Raw genomic sequence first — 27,275 nt, 5'->3', positions numbered from 1 at the left:
AAAGCCCCGTGAGCCTTTATATTCAATGGTATGTGGGGTTGACGGGCAAGTATATGAAATTTTATCCAAACAGGGGTGTCATCAAACCTGCCTCGATAAACTGCAGTGTCACAGCTCGAGTTAATGCACGCGACTTATCCCCCACAATCCTCCACACTCCTCTGTTTCATTGCTTTTGCCACCATTGGCACTCTTTCTCTTTGCATCAATACATACTATCAATATTCTTGCCACCAAGAAACTTGACACTGCTGTCGCAATAAACCCCAGTGGTTCAGCCCTTAGTCCTTGCCTTCTACTTCACTGTCATTCACTTTTCGATCATATTCATAGATTTTTGGTGTCACAATCCACACATAGCCTTTCACCCAATTCAAATGCTTACCTTCCTCACACTCTGCACAACACTTGGACCCCTTGAAGACAGGGTTGAGGCAGGGGAGTGGTGGGCACACCTCAGGGGAGCAGAGGACTTGACCATTGTGGCAGAGGCAGGAGGTGCAAGACCCAATCATCCAGTTCTCCCCCTCCACGTAGTACTGACCGCCAGCTGAATGGCACACCTGAGTGGACACATCTGGCTGCTGGGTCATTGGCTCGTCTGGATATGATGGAGAGTACGTTCAACATTAACTTACTGCATTTCACAGCGAAACAGAATATTTATCTACCTCATACTGCCTTTCTGTATAATCAAACACAATCCAACATGACGATACATGAATACACCCATAAATACAGTCAACCTTGCTTAAGTCGAATTTATCTGGACTAAAGAAATAACTTCAACTTAAAAAGATTCAACTTATGAGGGATTAAAATCAATACAATATAAAGAGAAGACGACTTGAAAAGACCTTCGACTTATAAATGCAAGGTCGACCCCAGCAAGGGCGACTGTGGATTAAAGACAAAAGGGTTATTGGAACTATCCCCTTGCTGGAATGATTCTCGAATAAAGATGTTGTGTGACACGGCTCTGTGAGGGGGTACGCTCACCTGGGCAAGTTGGGCAGCAGTGGCCGAGGCGAATGACCGGCTTGCTGCAGGCCGGCACAGGGCAGGTGATGAGGCCGCACATCTCTTGACCGTTGCTGCAGTAGCACTGTCGGCAACCGTCGTGCCAGCTCTCCCCGTCCTCGTATGTCCGTCGGTCCACGGACTGACAGCTGCCCTGGGTCACCGTCGGTGGCTTGGTCTCTGTCACCGTAGATGAGGCTGTAACGACACGGTGAGACGGCATCCCATGAAATAAGATAAAAGTCAAAACACTCATCATGTTTTATGGTGCTGATCGAAGACAACTAGAAAGCGTGATATATATATACTAAAAGTTATATTTGTGCCTTTAACATCAATCTACTAACGATACAGGATTCCTACAATGAAACCTATGACTAAATAAAAACACAAGAAAATTTGGATCATATTCTCTTTACAATAGGATACCATTTACACTGGTTTTCAACCCGAGGGATGCTGACTTGACAAAAAATACCCAATAGACACTATGTTTACCACACTAACAAGTGATATGATAGCATAATCACAGAGCTTCAAGAGTGAATAAATTCCTCACCCAAAAAGATGCAGCACAATGTAAAAACTGAAGCAAAACTCCTCAATGCCTCAACGACATTAACACATATTTCAACAGGAGTTCGGATTACACATCTGTGCCTTCACTCAAAAGCCTTCTTCTTTTCTTGTGACTGAGAAAGGCATGTGGATGGAATGGCTCAGTTTGCGGTTTTAGAAAAGAAGGGGGGTTGGGGTTGGGGAGAACGTGTTTGCAGATTTTGTGGTCAACCCCGATGCCAAGAGGTTAAGCATCATATCCCAAACCCAGATACTGGGAGGGCCTCGTTTATTTGCTTGGTATCAATGAACTCCAACCGCACAAGAGCTGCTACCAGCCACTGTAAATCACTCAGCCGGCCGAATTACTTCGGCACTGGCAGCTGAAATTTCCCCCTTTCTCTCAGAGATCATCGTGTCAGGGGTTCTTGGGAGTCAATTTCGCACCAACAATTGCTAAATCTTCTGACGAGCACAGCATGATAATATGCACTAAAGATGCTTGTCATATCCCCCTCTCAATCAAACACACACAGAGTTTCACCTGTACATAAACATGATCATGTACAAAAAAGGTAGACTGACAAACAGACAGACAGAGACATTCTCTCATTCAAATGCACATCCATCTACAATTTTACCATCTTTTAATCTTGCTTTCCACTCTTGCATTCCTTCCTGATTTCTTCCTCCTCTTCATCTCTTCTCCTTATAGAATACAAAGTTACTGGCATATTTGGGCTTTCATTTAGCCATTTAGCTCCTTACTTGCAACCTAATTCACATTTTTCTTTCATTTAACACCTTAACCCGTTGAGGACGGACTGACTTTGCTACAACACGCATTTCCCATAGACACCTGCCCGAGTATACTCGGGACTCTTCCTCAACGGGTTAACTGTGACTAGCTCAAATTTTTCTTTCATTTGGCACCTTACCTGTCACTGATCACGATTTTCGTTCTCTCTGTAAAACTATACTTTATAATCTTGCCCTTGTTACTCTTGTAATCAATACATCTAAATCTGTCAACACCTAATGTGAGAACAGACCATTGATGGATACATTGCATCTGAACGTTCTCAGTTTAATACCATTTGAATTTTGCCCTTGAAGTCTCAGGTGTCTTTTTTTTCTCCTTGATTTTTACTTCCTCTATCTTCTCAGGTCCTCTTTTAAACAATAGTGGAATTCTTCAAAACTATCTCTCTACATCTTGAAGTCTACATTAGGGGAAAAGGAGATAGAGATAGGAGAGACACATATCGCCTAACTGGAGGTGACACAAATCATGGAAATGAAGTGTGTGGTAAAAACTCAATCTGGTGCAGATGGGAGTATGATGTGCCCCTTTGGCACAGCATTGTCAGAGGTCGCGAGTGGGGTCGGGCGTGACGCCGGGGCCCAAAATTTATTGTTTCGCACAACAGGTAGGAAGCGAGATCGATTTATCCGACCCAACAGCCCACTGAATTATGGGCATCTACGGATCTCATGGCTGTAAATCATCTCCTAAACGACGTGCGTGAATCGGCTGACAGCGGCAGACGTGCAGGGCAAGCACCGGGGCAGCACGAAGACAAAAACAGAGCTGGGAGCGAGAATCAAATTTCATTTTGTGTGGCAGCTCTGATGCTGGACTGTGTCACTGTGTGTGACTACAATCGTGAAAGTGATTTATGCCGCTGTTTCACTCAGATGTTAATTGTGTTCAAATTGTACACTAGATAACTTAGCATTCTCATGAATGCACATGTAGTCATCGACTGAGCTAACACTGCTGATTTAGTCACATTTGTAAAGTCATGGTATTCAAAACCCTGGGTACAAATAAGGATGATATGCACAAGGAAAATCTGAACAGTCGCCTCCAGAAATTATCTGCTCTTTATAAATAGAATGATCCAGCATGCCTATAGATGATGCTACACAGATAAACAGCAGGTATCTAGGGTATAAGAAGCAGCTTGGAACCTATATTTAATGTCACTCTTTGGTTAACTACCACTGGTGGTGCAAAGGACCGCATCATTACCTTGACACTTGCAGATCTGGCACCCGCGGTCGTTGACCTCAAAGCCGTGGGGGCAGGACTTCTTGCAGTCGGACAGTGATGGGCACTTGTTGCACTTGCACTTGAGGCAGCCGTGCCGGCTGGTCTGGTAGCCATAGAGGCAGGACTTGGTGCAGGAGTCCATGGGCTTGCAGGTCTGGCATCGGCAGGTGTCGCAGCCACGCTCGTCCTGCCGGTAGCCGTAGGCGCAGTCTCGCTGGCAACCTGACATGTCTGGGCAGTCTGGGGATTCTATGGGGGAGGGGTGAAGGGGTTAGTGGAAGGGGGGAGATATTGACAAACATGCCTCTTCGAGGAATGTGAAAGCATATTTCATTCATTGACATCTGCAGAAGTTTATGTCATTGTTGTAGTTGAGTCACAGCTCTCTAAAGGAAATATTTCTTCATCATTGTTTAAAGGGACATGTTTGGTGTTGGCAAAATCACAAGACCAAGACTCCCCTCAACTACGAGTACAAATTGTAAGAACAAGATCCCATCCGCCAAAAACAAACAAACAAACAACCAAACAAACAAAAATCAACAGACTGATTTCACTGATGGGACACTTCACAGCTGTCACATCACAACTATTTGTCACTTCTACAGTTCCATACTACAAGATCTCATATCTATACTCCAAGATCTCATAGCCCAAGCAATATGATGATATAATTACAAATGCCTCTTGGATACATCAGGAAATACAAAAACTAGGTTCGCCTAACTTTTGCTAAAATCATCCAAAACGAAACCACAAAAAGGTATGCAATAATAATACCTGGACATGGCTGAAATTGAACTACATGCATAAGGTTAAATCCACTACTTTTATAGTTGCATGAATGGCTATATCCACTGTGTTAATTACCACTGGAAATTCATGTGTGGTTTACAAGCGAGCTCACAATTCCCAGCAAAAAATGAGCATGCCAAATCATTGCCAGCCATTACCTCCTGTTCTGCATTCGCAGGTGAAGCAGCCGCTCTCGTCCATCTTGAAGCCGTTGTAGCACGTGGTGGCGCAGTCTATCAACGGGCAGACCACCACCCAGGGCGCTGTGGTCGATCTCGACCTCGACGGCGTCGTTGTTGGCTGCATTTTCCCAGATGCCGTTGTCACTGTTGCGCGTGTGGTTGGAAGAGTTGCAACAGTTGCAGTTGACGAAGCTGAAGGTGTATCTATTTCTGGTGTGTGGAAAAAGTGAAAAACAATACAGTTTCTTGCTCAAAATTCATTAGTTGAATTAAAAAAAAAACACAAACAAACAAACAAACATAACAACAACACAAAACTCAATTCCCCCCCCCCCCCCCCAATTTCTCCTACTCACACCTTATTAGGTTTGGAACATCCTACAGGGTAATATTAAAGTAAGGAATTTTGCATTTCTAAATGGAGTACAGGTACATAGTACAAAAACAAAATTCTGTTGATGTTGACAAAAGCCATACTCATTATGTTTAACCATCAACAAAAAGGCAAATCAAAGCATGAAATTACTGTATAAATGTTCACATAAGTATTTATGTATATAAATCATGTATTACACTGAACTACCTTTGTTACACATTACCCCTTCATCCAACTGATGGCTATCTTAAATGAGCTCATCAAGAAGCTTAAATGACTGCAAAGATTGCTTTGGAATAAAGAGTGAGTAAAGTGTTTCATCCCACAGCATGATCAAATAAAGTGGATATGACTATCACAGTCATGTTGTTTTTCCTCTTCTTTTCAGATCTCCCCGAGTGTAACAATCTAAAAAAATGTTTATTTGTTTTTGTTTTTTTTTTTGTTGCTCGCTCTGTGGAATGTCATGTCTATCTCCTCTCATGAATCATCATCACCTACAGATCCGGGAAAAAAAAAATGAAGAGGACGATGTGGATCATGAGATAGACAGGAGATAGAGAGAACTGGGGCATACTGCCTTTTTTTTCTCCCTTCATCCCATGACCCCACAGAACGACCTCACACTGAGCCCTACCTGGCAGACACTGGCATACGTGACAGTCGTTGTCATCCCGAACGTAACCATGGGAACACTGCAGCGTGCAGTTGAACGGCGGACATCCGACGGGATTCATGGTGATAAAGTTGGTCACAGCTGTTGACGGTAATTGGGGGAAGTTAAAAAAAAGAGGAAGTAGTCAAATTAAAAAGAAAAAAAAAAGCACAAGACAAAGTTGTATCTTTTTTTCTAAAATATTCGTGACTGATACAGCCAACAAGAGTGTGTGTTGATATAAGATTAAAGAGGTGAATGTTTTTGACTGCCTGTGATGTAAGAACAAAAGGGGTAGACTATAGGGTAAAAGAAAAAATAACTAGCAATGCACAAGTAAAAAAAGCAAATGAAGGAAATGCATTCAAATGTGGATGAAAGCATGAACTGAAATGTGACTGCAGTTCAAGAATCTCAGAAGATCATATGAAATCAAAACTATAGGTGGTATTGGTGGTTATGATTATAATATCATGAATTTTATCTCCATTTCCTTTCCTCTCTTTTTTTTTTATCTCCAGTGTTTGGGAAGACAAAGATAGGTAAATACAAGGCAGTAAGATACTTTAAAACACAGAAATCTTTTAAGGGCTTCTTCTGGGCTTTTAAAAATGAGCAAACTTTTTGAGGAGATATTTATTGACTAAAATTGACCATCATTTAAGAACTCCCAGTTCACTTACTGTCACAAACTGGACAGCAGATCCCGTCCACTTTGCGGGGGTTGAGGCACTTGACCACGCAGCTGGACGTCATGCAGGCGGCATTCCCACCCACGCACTCGCACATGGTGCAGTCGTTCTCGTCCCAGCGCTCCCCGGGCGTCTTGATGCCCTGGCTGGTCAGACAGAGCTGGGTCTCCTCCGCGTTGCAGTCCTGCTGCTTGATGCAGTGCGCCCAGCCCGCCTCGCAGCGGCACGTCATGCAGTGGCCATCGCTCCACGCCTCCTCGTCCGCATAGGTGTGGCCGTTGTGGGTGCATCCATCGGTCACCATGCCTGGACAGATGGACAGAGAAGAAGGGGGGAAAGAGTTTTTAACATCACACTTCATTGTTCAGAGAAACTGTGCAAGCACTGGGGTGGTAGAGGAGGAGGAAGAGGAGAAGGAGGAGGAGGAGGAGAGAAGGAGGAGGTTGTTGAGGAAAATTAGGGAGGGAGCGAAGGTGGATGAAGAGGAAGAGGAGGAAGAGAAAGAGGAGATCGTGGAGGTAGAGGTGGAGTATGAGGGAGAGGTGGTTGAGGAAAAGAACAAGGAAGATGAGGAGGAGGAGGAGGAGGAGGAAGAGGAGGGTATGATAAGATCTTTACTATTACAACACAAAGATCACTCTCAGTTATATGTCTTTGCAATCTTTCCTTATACCTTTGATTACTATTCTAAAATACAATGTGGCACTGTCTTGATTGCATTTCAGCATCAAGAGAAATCAACTTTTATTCCTCCCACTATTTTCGCAAATTACCTCAGACTGAACAGGAACTACCGTCTGATTATACAATACATCAGCAGATTGTAAACTTATTTCTACAATAAAAATTCCAACAGATGAATCTTCAACTCAAACTCTCTTGATAGCTACAACATGGTGTCATATGACTTGGCCATTATCTTCACATAACAGCCCATCAACTCAACAATGACAGACGACTTGTCACTCACGGACTGCACCTTGTAAATTCTATCGCACCTCATGAATATATTACTAAGCCATCTGCAAATGATAACGTATGATCAAGTTCAAGTAATCTTTTCTTTTTCCTTTCGGAATGACAAACTGCTCACAGAAATCTTATACAAGATGTCTAGCTCATCACTCGCACATTTGACAAACGTGACATTGTAATCAACACTTTTGCTAACAGCTATTTAGTTCTATCCTTTCACAGATCCACAACGGACCAAGCAACCACCGAGCTATCAAAAAAAGTGAAGATTTCCTTTTACTTGTGAGATATTCTGTGACCAAGCTAGACCCTCTGCACTGCCCTGCCCCCATTGACCCAGTTAGCACGTGACAAATCCGTCAGCACAATCTCATCTTTTCCACCGTTCCACGGCACAAACGCCTCCGCCAGCATCCTACTGACAGGCTTACTGGTAGGCAACACAGGTGAATACGTTGACAGGATACTAACTCCTCTGACCGATTACCCTCGTTCTGCTTTCCTTATCGTTCCCCGCAGATGAGACAAAATTTCGCCTCTCACTGTGCTGAGAATATGAAACAAAACTCCACAACGATGGAACGTTCCACAGAACCAAGCATGAAATCACCTGCCTTGGAATAAAAAACAAACAAACAAAAACTAACCAATCAAACAAACATCCCTCCATGTGCCGTTTTGCCAGGAACAGATACTTCATCACAAAAGTATCATCTCATTCAAAGTACTCTTACAGGAATGTTTTCTTGAGAAAACAGGAGTCTTTTGAACATATGACTGTGATAAACTTTTGCATCATGCGAAAACTACACGATCACTTGGCTGGAAGAAAAAAGATCAAAGTTGATGGCTGGGAAAATGTAGGAAAGATACATTTGAAAAGAGCAGAAATGAAGATCATTTGACAGACACATATGATTTTCACAGAGTAACCCCTTTTTTTTCCTTCTCTTTAACTCTATACAGATTATTTTGTTTCCCTACAAGCTCCAATTCACCACCAGACCCGCTCACTTGACATTTCACAAGAAAAATGCCTTTTGACAGATTATTTTAACACAGGAAAGAAAAAATCATCAAGAATAAAAATAGAATATAATAGCATATTTATAGCTAACTGCATAATTGATCATTACATATAAATAGCAGTTGAACAGATAGAGACAGGGAGGGAGAGATAGAGAGGAAAGGAAAAAAAGAGTGAGATTCAACAATCAGATCAAAATGTACTTTTGCTTCAAAAACAAACAGACACTCTGCAAAATCGACAAATCCACAGGGAGCCTTCATGAGTGCTCACTCTTGGTCTGGGCAACTGCAAGAATAATGTAGCAAGGAATATATTGCACACTTCAGAGTGGAATCTGTGTGGGTTTTTCACGTCCTTTTGAACCACTGGGGTAAATATTTGCATCTGGGGACGGCCACGGGGTAGCAAACGGCAAAAAACTATGAAATAGACGTCACTAAAAATCCCCTGGGACGATGTAAGTATGAATATCTAATTGCCGAAGGTATTCCCATTGTGATCTCAAATTCATGCCACTCCTCTCATATCGTTCTAGGATGACTAATGTGGAAAAACTCGGTCAAAGATCGCAGGTCACGTACCTGTACGATAAAATCTTATAACACAGTGACATATCATACACATACTATTTCAAATGATGGAAGGCTGCCAGGTCAATGAACGAAAGGAACACGGTACGTACAAATCTTCGCTGGATCACGAGAAATCATGAGATGACAGACTGAGCGGTTCAATTTCTAAAGCGGCTTAGTCACATGACTTATAATTTGAAGGAAATCACTCATTCATACGTCTAAAGGATCAGTAATTGTCATGAATACATTATTTGAGTCCTCTGAAATGCACCCACAGCAAATCTTTCATCCTATCCCTGACTGTTTGAAGATACCATAGAAGACATACCACCCATGGTGTTCCATGTCTGCTATCAAGAAACATATCTTCATCTATGTCTCCCATGACAGACATCATTACAGGGGTTTAATTACAAGTTAATTTACCTATACAAAGGTGAAGCATCTTTCCATCTATATATCACATCTGTCTATCTATCTATCTATTTATCTATCTATCTATCTATCTATCTATCTATCTATCTATCTATTTATCTATCTATCTATCTGTCTATCTATCCATCCATCTACCCACACAGATCACTGACACAAAGTCTGCATTATATAGGTCCTGCAGGATTCCTCCTGGAAAAAAAAACAAAAACAAAAACAAAAACAAGCACAACAAAATACAAATTCTTTGTCCACCACAGCAAAACACATAACTAAAAGCAGGATATATAAAAACCACTAAGCAAACAAACAACCACCAACTGACAAATACAATTTCTCCAATGAAGCAGAATTCCACTGGCCTGCGGGTGACATTTTCTCTTCATGCCCATGTCATGTTCATCTGAGGCATATGACTAAATGCATTCTACACAGTCGATGACATTACACGTTCGCAAAGGCTGAAAGGTCATAACTCCATATCTGTATGGCAGGAAACACTCTGCTATCCTCTTCGGGACTCTCACAATACTCACTCCTTTTCTTGCTGCCTTTCTGCAAGTATTAAACAAGTCTGTTGTCGCATCATTTGTTTTGCCAAATACCCCTAACGTCAAACACCACATACACACTATACCTTTAAAAGCCGACTGTGCATCTGTACTAAATGGCCAAGGAAATTTCCATAGCATCAACTGTCTCAGGTATCTACCCTATATCTACTCCAATCATCCATGAATATTGTTCATTATCCTTATACTCTATGTCCATTCCCCCCCCCCCCCCCATTTAATAGAGTTAGTCAAATTGATCTGTATGAAAATTCTGAAGGATGTTTCATCATGAGTGCTGACAACATATTCCTGTGGTGCTACAACTATTATTTCATGCTGTAAACAGTGCCCTCAAAATTATTTGCAGTAGTATGATTACATAAGGGCAGACACAAATCTTTCACTGCAGGTGATGCCTCCCTTTAAAGTCAGTGCAGACACTAAATGGAAGAAGGGGAAGACTACGAGCTGGGTTTTGAAGCAATGGAAGGACGTGGCTTTCTTATCACACATCTCCAATCGTGTGTTTACACACACACTCAGAGAGCCTATTGACTCCAGTTAGCATAGTTTCCATGTGAAGGCATACCTATCATGACTCACTGGACACACATGCTATTAATACTCATAATGTAAATGAGACAAAGCTATGTGGAAATTCCACAATCCAAAAACCCCTTTCCAACCCCCAACCCCCCCCCCCCCCCAAAAAAAAAAGAGAAAAATAAAAGGTTAATACATGCAATTCAACTACCCTGGTACTTAATAAGAGATGAAAAACAAAAACAACAACACCCAGACTGGAGATTGTCACTTGGTGTGTTGACACCGATCAATTGTAATAGGTCAATTACAATGCCACAGGTCACACGTACAAGAGGTCACAAGACTTTTGAGAGCACATCATGATTAAGTGTAGGCTATCCTAGACCCAAATTGCATACTTTAGCATTTGATCGTACATTAATATCAAGATTACGCAGATTGAAAGTGGGATGAAACTTAAAAAGTGGCAATGAAGGCATAGTGATAAATGAAGGTGGGACAGAGAATCGGCTTGTGAATATTGTGACTTGTTTGTCTGAATTTGAAAGTGAACTGTAATCCAAACTTGTTTAATTACAGAAGGATCCCCATCCCCTCCACAGCATTCAAATCTTGAGTGTCATAGAGAAGTAGCAGATGGGTATAAGAGAACAGTAGAGTCCATGCCGCCTTTTCATTCACTTCTTCTTTCCCATAGTGCCGATGGCATATTTGCAAATGCAAGTATGCATTGCCATGGCAGCCACGCTCCCCAAGCCTCCGTGCAAACATTTCATGGATTAAAGGCCGGCACACTCTGCCTTTGCTCGTCCTCCTCATCGACCTCCCAAGATCTGTCAGGAGGTGGATAAAACTTAATCTCAGGCGCATCATATCTTGGGTCACAACGTATCTCCTCAATGGCAGCATTTCTGGAATTTCCTATTGTTCCTCTCGTGTGCTTCACACACCTAGGTACTTTCGCTGGAAGAGTTTTAATCTCCGACACACAATACATCATTTGGTTGCAACCACAGCTGCAATACTTCCAACATGAATTGCTTCCATACTGTAAAAGTGGACATTTTAATGGTGTTAAAATGTTCGCGCATATCATGCAGCCAGAAACTAGTGCAAAAATAAAAGCATGCAAATATTTTTGCTTGCCGTATGCTCCAGTAGTTGATATCTTGATTCCGCGGCATTAAAAACATGCGAAACTCATCTTACCCGGCCAAGCACGAAAAATTAGTTGCGCGAAAATATCCATTTTAGCAGTATTGCTCTCCCAGTTAATGTGCCGATATGGCAAATGTCTCACTCTGTAAGAACACATAAGATCTTCACAAAGCGAGGGATTACTACCTCTGCCATAGAGGGAGGCAAACTCACCGATGACACACTCGTAGACGTCGCAGCAGGACCCTGGCTCCATGCTGCCACTGGCGATCCTCCGCGGGGAGTAGCCATCCGTGCAGAGCGGTATCGTGCAGCGCTCCAGGGCACAGGTGCACCTACAGAGGTACCACAAGGAATTGGGGGGGGGGGAGGAGGGGGAGGTTAGGATGGGGGTGGGATCAAGAAGAGAGGGAGGGGAAGATAAAGGAGAGGGAAAGGGGGATGGGATGGTGTGAGGTGGGGGAGAGGGGGAAGGAAGAGAGAAAATATGTTAGTATGTTATATTACCATACCTGCCAACATTTCAAGACGAAATATCTTACTTGTGGATTGCAAAAATCTTATCTTATATGCAAACTGAAGTTAAAAATCATACTTTCGGTCAAATCTTCAGAAAATACACATGAAAGCTATATCTAAATATTTTTAAAAAATCTAATTTCTCTGACAGAAAATCTGATTTTGCTATTTTTAACGTAAAAAATCTTACTGAATCTGATAAAATCTTACTAGTTGGCAAGTATGTATTACATTAAATTTGATTAGACAAACACAAGACCATGGAGCATCTCTCAATATATTTAGACTATTAAGTTTACAAAGCACTGAAGTGGTATAACAGAATATGTAATGAAATTAAAGAGAAAATTTGAGGTTTTCCAACCGTAAACACCATAACTTAAGAGAGTGAGTGACGTTCTAGTTCTGAATGCCATCTATACATAAAATGTGAGGGTTTCACTGTAGGGGCGACATGAAACACTCATCGCTAACAAATGAAATAGAGTCTGACTGGGTGTTCTGCTCGGAATCACAGCATTGTTTTGAAAAACATTCGTAAGGAGATCCAGCGGCAAGGCATCAAATGGCTCTCAGCTTTGTGCGTGTGTGCGTGTGTGGTCATGGGGGTTTGTCAGGGGCCAAGATACTAACTTGCTGGGTAGGATGCAACATCCGTCCGTCGACATTCCTCCCATCACCGCCTTGGAGTCCACCGGACACATCTGGACGTTGGTCTCCGGACACACCACGCCATGGCAGTTAGTCACATTCACTATTGGATAAACAAACAAAAGAAATGGAAAATGAAATAGAATTTGGATAGTACACTTTTGGCATCTGAATACTGAGCTTTGAAAAGACTTCTTAGTTTTTAATTATAAGTAATACAAATCCCATGAATAAGTCGTCAAAATTCAAAATTCATTAATGGTAAGCTGGTCAACAAATACTATGTCTGAGAATCTTTTATTGTTTCACTCGGGGGGGGGGGGGGCATTTCATGAAGTGTTTCAAATGTCAAATTTGCTCTCAGCCAATCAGATGCATGGATTCAGTAGCTTTAAACAGTTGTTAGTGACTGACGAGTTTCATGATGTGCTGCCCTGGTTTCAAATTCCCTCGCTTCTGATTTTGGACATGTCTCCCCACATTGCTGAATGGCACCACATTATACCTGGTTTATACGAGAGCAAATAATGTAAAAAGGGCGTATTCCTATTGCCACCACAACTTGCATGACTGGTTCCTTTAAAAGGCAAGCATGTTCAAATAGCAGTACACCCTTTCTGATTGATCCTGCCGGCAGAGACTCTTCATTTTGGGTGCCGAGTGGGCAAATACTGGGAGAGAGCCAAGGTGATGGGCACGCAACATGACTATTTGCCCAGGTTCAATCAATCAATGGCTCTATAGCAGGCGAAAATAGCAATGTGTAATTTCCAGGGCTGCCCTGCCGCGTGACATCGTCCGCCGATCGCGAGGGCAGTAACCCACATGCGAGTGTGACTGAGGAGTCAACTGAATTAGCCCGCCAGGAAATCTGTCAGAATAACCTCCTCTCATATTTCCCTCATCGCAAATCATTACAGTAGAGGTTCTACAGCTCAAGTCTTGGTGGTAACATTTATTAACCCGTTGAGGACAAGTCCAGAGTATACTCGAGCAGGTGTCTATGGGAAATGTGTGTTGTAGCAAAATCAGCCCGTCCTCAATGGGTTAATATCAACAGTCTTCATTTGGCCAACAGCAGTTTATTTTTTTAAATCCAACTTGTTGCATTGGTCTTAAATCACAGAATTAATCATTATGTTTTAATGACATTGTTTGTTCATTGCGGTAAAAAAGGAAAATGAAGACAGTCAAATTCAGTACAGGTAGTTTTATGCTCAGACTTGATATGTATTGTTCTTGAGTGACTATAGAAGTACAGTTTACACTATAAGTTTAAACTGAGTGCAAGAAAAAATCTCAGGGGTTTATTTCTTCTTTTTTTGTGTGATAAAATTGTTCTCTTTCTATGAATAATTTCAGTCGAAGCACAGACTGAATAAAACATGTTGGGATGATCCTCAATTGACTGTGACAATGTGGGGCATGCATTTTGGCAGTTGTTCAGCAGCACTGAATTGGCAAATCTCAGCCCGCAATGGAAGGGGGGATATAGTTGCAGTAGATGGATTGCAGTCATTAGGTGGTTTTTGTTCAAAACCTACTGCAGTTTGCAAATTGGCTAATACAGGACGGCAGAACTGATACCACCTTACTATTTGACGGTACAAGGGTGGTCTGAAGGAAGTAGATATCATGATACATAAGAATCCCAACTATCCCCTCCATCCCCTCCATCTGCCAAGAAGAAAAAGAATGAAAATGCTGCTGCATGAGTGGAAAATGAACTGAATTCCCTGGTGCGTTGGGAAATATACAGTGTGTATTTGGGATGAAACAAAACACAAGAAACGAAACAAACCTGAAAATTGCAGAGATATCATTTCACAATGCACTCTGTGACATGATATGATATCCCTCGAGCTTGCTAACTTGATAAGTTTAAAAGAAGGAATAACTTGTCTTCAGGTTCCTTTCTGTTCTGTTTACCCTTGTTACAATCTTTGCAGACACCCCCTCCCCCTACAAAATAAAATGCACTTTCAACAAATAAGTAGAAGAAAGACAGTACAAAAAATGTTGCAGACAACGCTAATGTCTCACAAATGTCTTTGCCTTTCTATATGATCAAGCAACAAATTTTCTACACACAAAGACATGCATTTGAGGATAAGAGATCGCGACAAGAATGGAAAAACACTATAGGGAGAGAAAAAACACTGATAAAGACAAGTGCAGTTAGCAGGTATATGATGGAGTTTGTTGGAAAGCAGCCAACAAGACAAAGAGGGGAAGGGGGAAAATTGATGAAATAAATACAGAAAGAGAAGTTGATGCACTGGGATGTGCCTGGAAAACAGATTAGGATGATAAAAGACACGTCGCAGGAGCAGGGATGGACACAAAAACCCAGAACGAGGAATAATGATGGAGAGAGACCGGAGACGGGAGGGAGGAAAGTGCATCCTTTGGGGCGGGAGGGAGGGAGCGGTGGAGGAACGGACTGCAGAGGGTGATTTCAGGAGATTGGTTGGAAGGGGATTGGGGCTCTCTCTCTCGCGGCGAATAATGAACTTGAGTAACGAGACGAGTGATGGGGGATCGCCCGGACTTGGGTGGGACTTGTGCGTCACTTGTCAGGACGATTTGGAAGAGTTCAATGTATGGAGATGCATGTAGGTGGACTACCCTGCTTCATTAATTTCTTTGTAACTTATTTTGTTTACTATAAAGTATGAAAAATGTGATACGTTATCAGTCATCCATATCATCTTTCATAATGATAAATCAGTGACTTGAGTGGATATCAAAATGAGGACAAGAGTTTGAAAAAATTGAAATTTGATACATAATTTGACTGTGTGAGTGAGTGTGCGTGTGTGTGTGTGTGTGAACTGCCCACTATACATTGTATTTTCTAACTTTTCAGAAGGTTTGCAAGAGAGATTTCCAACAATACAATGAAGAACGTCTGGACTCGAGACTAGACTCACAGTTTGGCCTGCACTCAAATGTGTCACAGCAGGATCCTGGCCGTCCATTGCCTGCCCGGAGCTGGTGGTACTCGTAACCCTCGGGGCAGGGGATGCTGTGGCACACCGCCATGTTGCACTGGCACTCCGGGGGCTGGGGACAGCACTCGCCGGCCACTCGCCGTGCCTGGATCTTCAGGCTGTCCGACGGGCACTGGATGTCGAAGACGATGTCGCACCGCGCCTGGGAGCAGTCCGCCGGCGTTGGCTCTGTGTGGGGTTAACAAGGAAGGGATGTTGGGCATGCGATCACTTTGGCTCATGGTGAAAGAGATAATTGAGGAGGAAAATGGAGGACGCTGTGATGATTAATGGCAATATTAAGTGTATCATAGATGAACAAACATAGTGTATCGCTTGCTGTCATCTGACATTGATTTACCCCATGCAATCCTTGCTATCTGAAAAGCTGATCTGGGTACCCTGAAGAAGGAACTCTGCAGGTTTAGATAATACAGAGACAACAATGGTAGCCTACTGAGAAAAGTACTTGCTTCATAACGGTACAGATGTGATATCAGTGTTGCAAAACACTACACATCTTTCATCAAAAAAGGTAACACTTCAAAGGGCAAACATGGACATGTCTACTTTGAGAATGATACAAAATTTACCAATCGGTACTTACAGAAAACATGACATTTTCTCAGTCAATTTGACCTGGTCATTGTCATTTATGCAAGACCTGTTCAGAGAGCATGCTGTACCAAACATCAACTCTGTGGCATTGGATTTTCTCTTTTAATCTGTGCATCAGAGATCAAGTTCTCTAATGAGATATATCTTGACCATTGAGCCAACTAAAAAGACATCAACCTAGCATATGAAATCATCATTAGCATCAATCACAAGCAATTATTTCTCTCTCTCACTGTCTGCCTCCCCTCTCCACAAGGAGTCCCATAACAACACACAGATAGCATCTACTGAGACTTTGTATACCTGGTACATGATTCTTTGCTTGACTTCACACTGTAAAAGTGAAAATTTTTGCTGTGTGGAAATTTTTACCACTATTCAAGTCTTGATTCCATGGACATTAAAGGGTGTGTACAGTTCTGGTTGAGGTGAGGATTTAGCTTTTAACGTTTTGTGAGATATTCAAAAACCACTCTATGAGGATGTCAAAGAGCATGCAATTCTAAGGGCTATCAAAAGTTTATTTGATGAAAATTTGGTTTTGAAATGGCTGAGATATCCAAAAACAAGGTGAAACAAAGAGATCCTAATAAAAGATGTGGCCTGTCGCCTTTTAAAATCACCTTTTTGGATATCTCAGCCATTTGAAAACCAATTTTCATCAAATAAATGTTGAATCCTTCTTAAAATTACATGCTCTTTCATATTTTATGAGAGGTTTCTCATTATCTCACTTAGGAATGTTCAAAACATGAACCCCCAACTTCAACCAGTGCTGTACAGTCCCTTTAAACACTACCATGATTGAACTTCAGACTGCGCATCTGAATATGTTTCTGTGTGTGTGTGTGTGTTTCATCTCTCTCTACCTGACTTCACTGTTGTTGTTTGTGCACCTCTGAGATGAACAAAGGGGGGAAACTCTACCCCTGAACTTGAACCGAAGAAGTCACACCACCAGGGATGCTGCTGTTGTTGGCATCTCCCTTGATTGCTGCATCCTCTCCTGCATCACTTCTTGTCTCTCTCCCTCCATCACCCCCTTCTCCCTCGCTCTGTCTCTCCATCTCTCGTTCTTTTTTCTCTGCTCTCTCTATAATACTGAGATGTCAGCTATCAATAGAACTTGACCTTCCTCGAGTTCAGAGGGAAGAACGGCAGGCAGCGGGCATCCAATCTCTCTGACCTCACATCCAATGCTCAGCAGGGAATCCCAATAACAACAGACAAACAACCCTCCTCGTTCCCATAGAGACATTGGGAATAGCATCAGATTATCCAAGCAAGATGGACCAATAACACATGTACTTATAAATAGCCCCATCTCTGTAAAGTTGTGTTTCATCCCTATGTGCTATGCCTCTATGTGAAATAATGCATGTATTCCCATATTTACAAGTACATATTTGCAAATAGCTACATAGAAGTACATTCAACCTTGCTCAAATCGACCTCGCATAAGTCGAATAATCGCCCAAGTTGAAGGTCTTTTCAAGTCCTTTTCTCTAAATATTCTATTGATTTTAATCCCTCATAAGTCAAATTTTCTCTAAGTCGATGCTATTTCTTCAGTCCAAATAGATTTGACTTGGGCTACGTTGACTGTATATGCTTTCTCAAAAAGATAAAAGGGCACGGTTCTGATGCTCCTTGCCTCTTGCTTGGTCTGTGGTGGATACAGGCTATATAGTCTGCTTCCTAAACTGTTATTTTTTTCTCCCCTAAGTTTTCCAGCTGATGCCTTGTATGGGTAGCCTAGGCACAGTAGAGATGGAAGACACACACATAGCTTATCCTCTGTCTCTGAAAATGCATCTGAATTTGCACATTAATCACATGCAACGATTCTTATGAAAGATATAGCAAACTGCTCCCGAAAAGGTAGAGATTGTAAGATAAAGGTATAACTGCCCCCCCCCAAAAAAAAAGTATTGTAAAGGTGTGAAAGAGTAGAATAAAGATGCAAACAGACAGACAGACAGACAGACAGACAGACAGACAGACGGAAGGGGGGGGGGTTAGTGGAACAAAGTTATTATGAACGAGGATGCATGGTGCCCATCTTGCGTAAGACAAGAGGTCTGTGATCTATATCCAGTGTTGGGGCACTGGCTGTGCCTCCCCAGTCCGGATGCAGGCGGCTAATTGGTTCCTGAGGAGTACGCTGTAATGTGTCAACAAAGGCTCATCCATCATCGAGGACCGGACTCACCCACCGCATCAGTGTCATCTCATCCCGGCACTCTTGTTGCCGAGATAATGCGGTGATAGGAGGGCGGATCATCATCCACTCAAGTCGTCTCTTGGAGATGTGCCTCATCATGAGACAAAGAGGAGGAGAAGAAAGGGGGGGGGGGATTCTTGGCTTCAGGGATCAGGTGGACGTATTCAGCTCTGGTTTTCATCTCTTTATGTTATTATCGCTTTACTTATCGTTATAACCAAACCACACTTGTCTTCTTTGTTAAAGTTTTTTTTTTTTTTTTGTATCCTTTTTAACAATCTTCATGATCAATCATGGCTGGGAATATTCATACGACATAGGACATATACGCATGCATACTTTATTGTTCCCACTCCCTAAGGTACACTTTGCTATCTTTGGTCAAAAAAATATCTTATCACAAAACACAATCCCTCTCCCCTCTCTTGAAGAAACCCTCATTTTCCCTTCAGCAAGGCATCCGTATCAATCCTTTCGCTGCCTCAAACTCGCAATATTGCAAAATTGCAATATCTGGAGATGGCTGCAGGCAAATCACTTTATGTGTGATCAATGCGACTGCCTATGTCAAGTTAGCATGGATGATGTTTGTGGAGCTTTTGCCTACATGTCATCATTGCCTAATGAAGGCTTGAAGGGATGGTATAGTTTTGGTTGAGATGAGGCTTCAGGGGGTCTTTACACAAAGCAGCTCTTTTTGGAAGCTCTACATCCTCATATCCCTGTCATGTGAGGCTTACCACTACAGGCTGGGGTAACTACTGGCTACCTATAACCACATGCTCACTTGATGTAATTACTGACTATGTTCACAATATTCTCCGTTACCAAATTTGTCCCCCTGCACACATTTCACTTATCCTTTTCAGCACTCGATAGCAAAACTCTCGAGTGTCGTAGCAATGGGAAGTTTGAAATGGCCATCCAAAGAAAGTTAAAGGGAGAGCGGCATGGTCATGCTGGGGCACATACCTTTCATGCATTTTTCTCTGCACTCCTCCGTTTATTATCATCATCGTTATTTCTGATATTCCCGCTTCTCCGATATTCCCATCCACGACTTCACAGGTATGACAAAGGTTTTTCTGCGGGATGCTGGGAGGGCCAATATTGACAAGACTCCGCGAAGATTGTCAGACAACAAACACAATTTGGAGCACCACAATGATGGCCGTTTGGTCGCCCATTGAAACAATGTTTGCCCATCCTATTTAGTCTGCCAAGAAAAACACTCTCTGGGTTTTATGAGCCCAACTATCTCACCTTGAGGAAAATGGCAGGTCCTGGCAGTTCATTGGTACAGATTTATGACAAAATTATCACTGCTCTTGAGAAAGGCAAACAATTTGTATGAGGATAAAAAAATACACACACTGACTGCAAAAAGACAATGTGCTGGACAAAATGACTTGCATGCTTGAGTGCACGCGTACATGTCGAAATCTTTACCTTTGCTAGATATCTCACAAATTTGAAAACTTTATAATAAAGTGACTGCCTAACCATGCATTCAACAGCAGGCAAAAGTATCATCTTGTGACAGCACTATGATCTTTTTAAATGATAGAGACATTATAAGTGTTCAAGTGTGTCATGCATTATTTTTTTCTTGCATTTCCATTTCTGGGAGTTGTAGTACAATAGTGTAGATGTAATCAGCATCATTGGAATGTAATTATAGAAGTATGGCTGCACACCACTCCTTTTAAAGATCTATAGAAATATAATGAATTTTTTTTTATATAGGGCCTACACATTAAGTATGTATAGGCCTATATTAGAATACAAAGTCTGAACAATATTACAGCAGTAAGATAATAATGCATTTTTATACTTATTAACATACACAAAATAGAACATAACTGACACAAGATATCAGGGGGTGTTTTATTTAACATCTTTTTATATCACTTAAAAACAGGACATATTACTTACAACTGAAAAGCAAGAGAAACCCCACTGACCAGCTATGGAATTTTGCCCCTTTGATATAATGGTATATTAACCCCAAAGGCAAAGCATGGTTATTAGAATACAAATCCATAACTCCAATCCCCTCACAGCCTATCTCTCCACCAGGGGATCATCATCTTAGGACGCAGCCATGGAATTCCTGTCTGAAATTGCCGCAAAAATTGATATTGATCGGTTCCCGAGCAACCTGATCCCCTCTCCCAGGCCGAGAGTGACCACCAGAAGCTATGGAGGAGGTCATTTGAAGGTCAATGCCATGACTGGACACTGGGGAGGGGAAATATCATTGTGAGTAGGATTGAATTGGTGGACATGCTATAGGGAAATGGGAGATGGGAGATGGGTCAGATCTCCACCGCATATAGGATACAACCCGGGGATGGGCTTTTTCTTCGTAACACATGCTACAAGCTACCTTAAAATAGGATTTCATACTACAGTATAGTTTGCAGGTGTGGTGTGCTCACAGCCAGGAATGGCATTAAATCTGATAGCTTAAAGAAAGTGTGATGCTGTCTTCAACAAGTTTCAGGAAATTAGGAACACTTGTATAGACAAGTGATGATACACAACAGGGGCGGATCCAGGAATTTTGTAAAGGGGGGGGGGCGCAACTAATATTTCTGGCACCACTTCCGGGTTTCATTTCATTTTTTTTCTTTTTATTTCTTTTGTTTTTAACTAGAAATAAAGGGGGGCGTGCGCCGGTTGCGCCCCCCTCTGGATCCGCCACTGCACAATATATCCAATGGCACATTCACAGAGTATCAGGTAGTATGGTGTAAACGTGTTCATTGTAACAGTATTGTAGCTCCTCTGGCACACATGCTCCCATTTTTGTCCAAGTATTCTGCAACACCACTGAAAGAAGACAAGGACCTATCTCTCAAACAATTAGTTAAATGAAAGATAGGGACAGGGTAACTCATGCCAAAGATTTGTTTTGCTTGACCTTAAAAAATGGCAAATTTGCACTACTAGTTGGATACAAGTGCATCTTCACAATTAGCAATGTAGACTGACCCTTGATGGCTATAGATTATTACTTCTTTTTTTGAAACCATCGATCCATGATACTCAAATATGATATTGGGCCAATGCATCATTAACTTTTACCAGGTCAGCAAGCTGTTCTTATAAAACTCCCCTTATTACAGCCCTGTGACCAGAACTTCATCTTTTTAATTTTATTTTCCTTTTGTCAGTTTTGTGAGTGACTAAAACGCATAGAAGCATTAAATCTCGGCAAAGTCTACTGCAGTCACCACCCTCCTAAGTATATATGTCAACCGCTACTTGGGCATGAAATACAAATTCTAATCAGGTCGGGTTTTTTTTTTCTTCTTTTTTTGTCATTCATTTCAGTAAAGAAGACAAGGATGGAATTTTGATGTCATTATTGTGAGAGTGTACTGATATCGGCATCTAGAATAATTGGATGAGTCACAAAGCTCCACCCCACCAGCCAAGAATGAAATTTATATTGATCTGTGAAAGGATCCATTATCGGTTGGCATACTTGGGATTTTTTGGATATGACTGTGTGAAGAGGAAGGCAAATACCACTGCACATCACAACAGACCTGGCAACATCCTTACGTGAACATGTCCGAAGTTTTCGCCTCATTTTGATCTTATCAATTCTGCGCATTGAGATGTGCAGGAGTTTGCTCAAGATGTACTAGAGTTCAACCATTTAATATTCAGAAATGTCAACCATTATTTCAAAGATAGTTTTAGTCTTTTTTCCCCTTCTATTTAACCAAAATCACAGATTCAGAACAAATAATTGTAAAATGCATTTTGCTAAATGTAGTATACAGCTTTAACAGTCTATGATTGGAAGCTAACAGGTGATGTATGCACTGCTATGGCCATGAAGTTTTCAATGAAAAAAAAAGAAGAAACTAAATCTCAAAACTCTATAGATAGATGCTTCCACCATGTAGAAAATGAATGCCCATGACACATATTTGAAGATTTTGGTTCTCCACTGTGGCATGTCGGCATATTTTCATGTGGAGTCAAATGTTTTGAAAAACAAACTATGATCTCTTGCTCAAAAATGGCTAAATGAAAACAATTCAGTGCTATCAAAGTACACATCTGAGACAGGAAAAACACTCTCTCGTCTGAGGTTAGGACATGCCCTTCCTCAACATCATCATGTTTCAACGACAGAATTTTTCTACAGGATGGATTAGCTGGCCCTAAGGCATTGTTTAACACTGTGGTGGATCACTTTAATCATTTTTCAACTCTGTTGACTGAGCTTTATATTGATATTCAATGGATCAAAAGACATCGAAGTAAATAAAGTTAGGCTGTCCTTATTAGAATATCTTCGAACAATTCCCAAATGTTTCACTTTTGTTTTTCTTCACAATATCAATGATGCAAGTAGCATTAAGACCATACAAAGTGTGAAAGAAGCTTTTTATGTTTTTTTATGTTTTTTTTTTGGTGTGTTTTAAAACTAGGAAAATTGTCGAGCATTGACTTCAGGAGTGCATACAACACACAAGTAGCTCTGCTCTGGTCAACCAGTGAGTCTCTACTGAAGGTTGCACAGTGCAGATCACAACCTGTTTGTACTTGGAACTGTGATGCTTTAACATTGATTGCGTGGAGTTCATGGCGAGAAGGGGAATGGGACCATTTTCTGAGAAAATCAAAATAGAGGTAACACAAATGGCACTCTCCTCTCAAACAATAATGCAACAGCAGAATGAGAAGAGGGTCGCAATCAGAGTTAAGTAAAAAAAGACATTCAGAGTGAGGCACAAAAAGACGTCTGAGCAATCAGCAAATATTGAAGAGAAAGGACATATGTGACCCGCTACAACAAAAGGATCCTAAAGTCGCTGACGGGTGAGCCGAGAAAATCGAGTTTGAAGTCAGATCACCAAAATCTGTCAAAACGTTTGGATTTCTGTTTTTACATATTTAAATTTTGTAGTCTAATGTATCTTCTATCATCTGCCGAAATTTCGAAGCTAAATGATCAAAGGAAAGGCCTGAAAATAGCATTTTTCTGGCCATGCTCGGCTCACCCGTCAGCGACTTTAGGATCCTTTTGTTGTAGCGGGTCACAAATATATGGTGATCACAAAACTCTAGAAGGGAGTTGTTGGATTTGAAGAAGGGGTGGGGTGGCTAGACAGATTAAGCATGATGCTTGGGAGGGTGTGACACTGTATTTATCTCAAACCAGTGGATTGGGGGATAGGAGTGATCTTCTTTAGTCACTAGCCTCCATCTTGCCCTGCCTAATAGAGACCTACCTACAAGTCTATCATTACCACTCTGTTCTGTGCAGCTCATCCCAACAATAACACAATCAGATGTGTAATGTATCCGTAAAGTCTCAGAATGAAAATAGGTGGGTTTCATGGACATCTGACTAATCACATAAAGCTTACAGCAGCCAGTACAAACTTTGATTTTGATACAACACAATACTGTTACCTCTTACAATGAGATAAAGATGGTGACCTTATCTTACATATATGTGAATTCGGGTATGTTTACCTGTGTTTTATAACTGTGAATAATTAGATAGCCTTGTATGTGTGTTTAAGTATGTGAGTCTGCATGGAGAAGATTGTTTGGACATTTGCTTTGAAGGGATGTAATGTCCCCCAAAATAAGATTTGGCTGTTGTTGATGAGGTGAAAGAGCTACTCCAGTCACTTGCATCTGGTTAATGTCACTCTGGAGTCCAGGGACTATGCTGATGGACAACTGACAACCAATGGGAAGAGAGGCGATATTTCTTGTAGCAGCCCCGGTTCCAAACTATCCCCACGCTGTCTCCTGCCTAATCTCGTCGTCAGAACAGGTTGCAAGAAATTCTGGCCTGTCTAGTTACCTCAGCATCAGCAGTGACACGTACTAGTCGGACATGAACTCCTGGAATAAATCAAAAATTGGGTGTCCCTTGCACCGATGACTAGGAGAACTGACAAAAAACGATGGTGCCAGTAGAGAGGTTCCAAGGAGCCTGACACCATTCATGTTTCAGGGGCTGCTGCGTGTCAAGGGAGTTCACACGAACTTTCCCTCCACTTCAGGAGCAGACGCTGGCAGGCTTTTTATATTCATCATTAGCCAGATCTCAAGGCAGTGTGCTTCTTTTCTTCCGGACAAGCATTCTGGTTTGAGACATTCCTAACTACCAATTTGTCTGGTGTACAGACTATACTCTTTTATTATGCATGGACAAAATTTATCCTGCGGCTGTACCAAAGAGGTTGGTTTTCCAAGAGGGGTTAGTTTTAGCATTATTGACCGGCTGAGGTTGAAGGATTGGACAGAAAATACACATTGAAGCCTGGGAGCCAGGCTAGCATACCAATGACTACCTGCTGATCTCCCAGGATGCTGCTGAAACTATGTGAATTATGTGCCAAGGCTCCCTAAATGTCTGACCCCTTCCCTTCAGTCTAGAGTAAGAGGCTGGTGGGAAACGGTGAAGAGGGAGTCCCAGAGTTCTGAGATCACGCAAACATCGACCCAAACTTGGAGAAGGCTCCAGGCATTTTGATGGCTTTCAGTCACACCAAAAACTGCCAGAAGTCGACATAATTCATCCACAATTTTTTCCCCTTCCTTTCCATACTACAAGCTCACTGCCAGCCCATTGATAGTATAAAGTTAGGAGCAGGGCCTATATATCACTTGTCATAAAAGCTGCACGGACTGCTTCTATTACATGGAGTAATACAATATCTGTCATGCAAAATTGTCATTTCATTGTTATCAAACAGGAAACCCATCACGTAATATTTATGAAACACTGACTAATATAAAAGATAATGACTGATTGAAGTAATGATAAGATGATGTGCGTACACAGTTGAGAGTATAGAACCACGACATATGAATACTAATCTGTCGGCACCCCAATTAACCCATTTTCTTTGCTCATTTTTCATTCTTCAAAAGTTGACGCTATTATGAAGTTCTCATTAATCCAGAGCATATCTAATACTTACAAGCAATACCACATGCTGACAAAACTGAGATGGCATCATGGCACATTAGAGAAAGGTACATGCACAAACACAACACACATGACCCACACACAGAACATAATCATGTTCTCTGTTCTGCCTAGGGGAGGAGAAGTGGGGGAAAGTGCTTCATGAGAAATTCGTCCTCGGCCACATGTTTTGGGAAGGGTACATCACTCATCGCAGGACCCATGTAGCCACATAAGTCTCCCAAAGCTGGGAAATGACATCCTGGTGGCAAAGTCAAGGACATCCACTCATCTGTGCTGTGTTTGTGTGTGTATGTGTGTGTGTGTGTGTGTGTGTGTGTGAAAAGTTTCAGCTGCAACCATCAAGGAAACTAGCCCTGATTCTGCTCTTAGCAGGCTTTTAGAAAACTAAATAGTATCTAAATAAACCCTCATCCACTGAAAGTCACCTGTCATGATACACTGTTCACTGCATCATTACAGGGCTATGCATCAAGTCTGTTTTCCATCACAAATCATCAACAGCATGGAGTTCAAGCCAAAACATAGTTCTGGTACGCCTGCAAAAGTTGTCAAATTTCGCTCCCAAATGTGAACATATGCCTAGGAAATGTGCGGAATAATGCTGTAATAACAAGATATTCGATGGGTAACGACGAAAATGCGAAATATTAACCAAAAAGGTTCAGTCTCAGAACTTACCCGAACGGGGTCAGGTTAAACTCGGACTTGGGGATAACTCCGCCTCGCTTTGACGGCGGGCTGAGTTGTATTGGTTGTCCCTCTGGATTGTACTGTGTTGTACTATGGGAGCGGCCTGTATAAACTAGCGCTTCGCGTTCTGGCTACTTGCAGTAATGGTCCGAGTTGTTACAACGCGCGCATCAAAAAACCTCTTTGGCGTGCATGCAAAATTAGTGTGCGCCTATCTAGCACCTCTAAAAACAATCAAAGACGCTTGATAAACAACAACACTTTAACAACACCTTAACAACACTTTAACTCTCTCCTTACAAACCAAACCAAATCAAACCACACAAATCCAAACCAAACCAAAATGCACTAATCCAATCCAAACCAAACCAAACCACACTAATCCAAACCAAACAAAACCAAACAAAACCTAACCTAACCTAATGATTACAGGATCAGGCATTCTCACAGTGGCTATGTGTATATTTCTGTATGTATTGGGTCTGATACATCATTCATGTAAAATAAAATTTCTGCAACTGTCTGTATTCTTTGACAATTCTAAAGACCAATAACAGGTGTCTGTTCTTTAGGGTCAAAAACTTTTCTTTCTTGGTTCTTCTGTCAAAATGAAAAAAAAAAGGGAAATGGCAAATCTGCAGGCAATGCAATGCCAATTACATACATATTTCTCATGATTCGATTAATGATGAACAGAGTGGATATATGCTATCTATCATTTGCTCCACGAAGTATTTGAAGCATTAAACTTGACACACCCATCACCTGAGAATAAAGTGAGATATCAGGAAAAATAGGGGGGAATGTAGAATTGCTGGGGGAAAGGAGGATATGGAAGAAATTATCAAATCTAATTTGACATCAAGAATGCTGATTCTGACGGGCTGTGACTGATGCATGTACAGACATTGTGATGAAAATGTGTCTGAGCTGGAATGCGAGCTGGGATACGCTACCTGAACTTGAACTTAGCAATCACGGAACTACTTTAAAA

General features: G+C 41.6%; 1 protein-coding gene across 1 annotated transcript in view; it reads right to left on the bottom strand.

The window, feature by feature from the left end:
* Positions 1–27,275, bottom strand: part of LOC140239673 (cysteine-rich motor neuron 1 protein-like) — a 100,959-nt gene that overhangs the window by 8,102 nt on the left and 65,582 nt on the right. The window contains exons 3-11 of the mRNA XM_072319532.1: positions 15,708–15,956; positions 12,757–12,877; positions 11,818–11,939; positions 6,326–6,640; positions 5,625–5,744; positions 4,588–4,821; positions 3,614–3,883; positions 1,000–1,218; positions 386–601 (exon numbers count right to left, since the gene is read on the bottom strand). Of these exons, the coding sequence (XP_072175633.1) occupies positions 386–601; positions 1,000–1,218; positions 3,614–3,883; positions 4,588–4,821; positions 5,625–5,744; positions 6,326–6,640; positions 11,818–11,939; positions 12,757–12,877; positions 15,708–15,956 (1,866 nt within the window). The remainder of the gene's footprint in view (positions 1–385; positions 602–999; positions 1,219–3,613; positions 3,884–4,587; positions 4,822–5,624; positions 5,745–6,325; positions 6,641–11,817; positions 11,940–12,756; positions 12,878–15,707; positions 15,957–27,275) is intronic.

Source organism: Diadema setosum, chromosome 1 (genome assembly GCF_964275005.1).
Source record: "Diadema setosum chromosome 1, eeDiaSeto1, whole genome shotgun sequence".
Classification (NCBI taxonomy): Eukaryota; Metazoa; Echinodermata; class Echinoidea; order Diadematoida; family Diadematidae; genus Diadema; species Diadema setosum.
The sequence above is the reverse complement of the archived record's forward strand: the minus strand, read 5'-3'. Positions and strand labels throughout refer to the sequence as shown.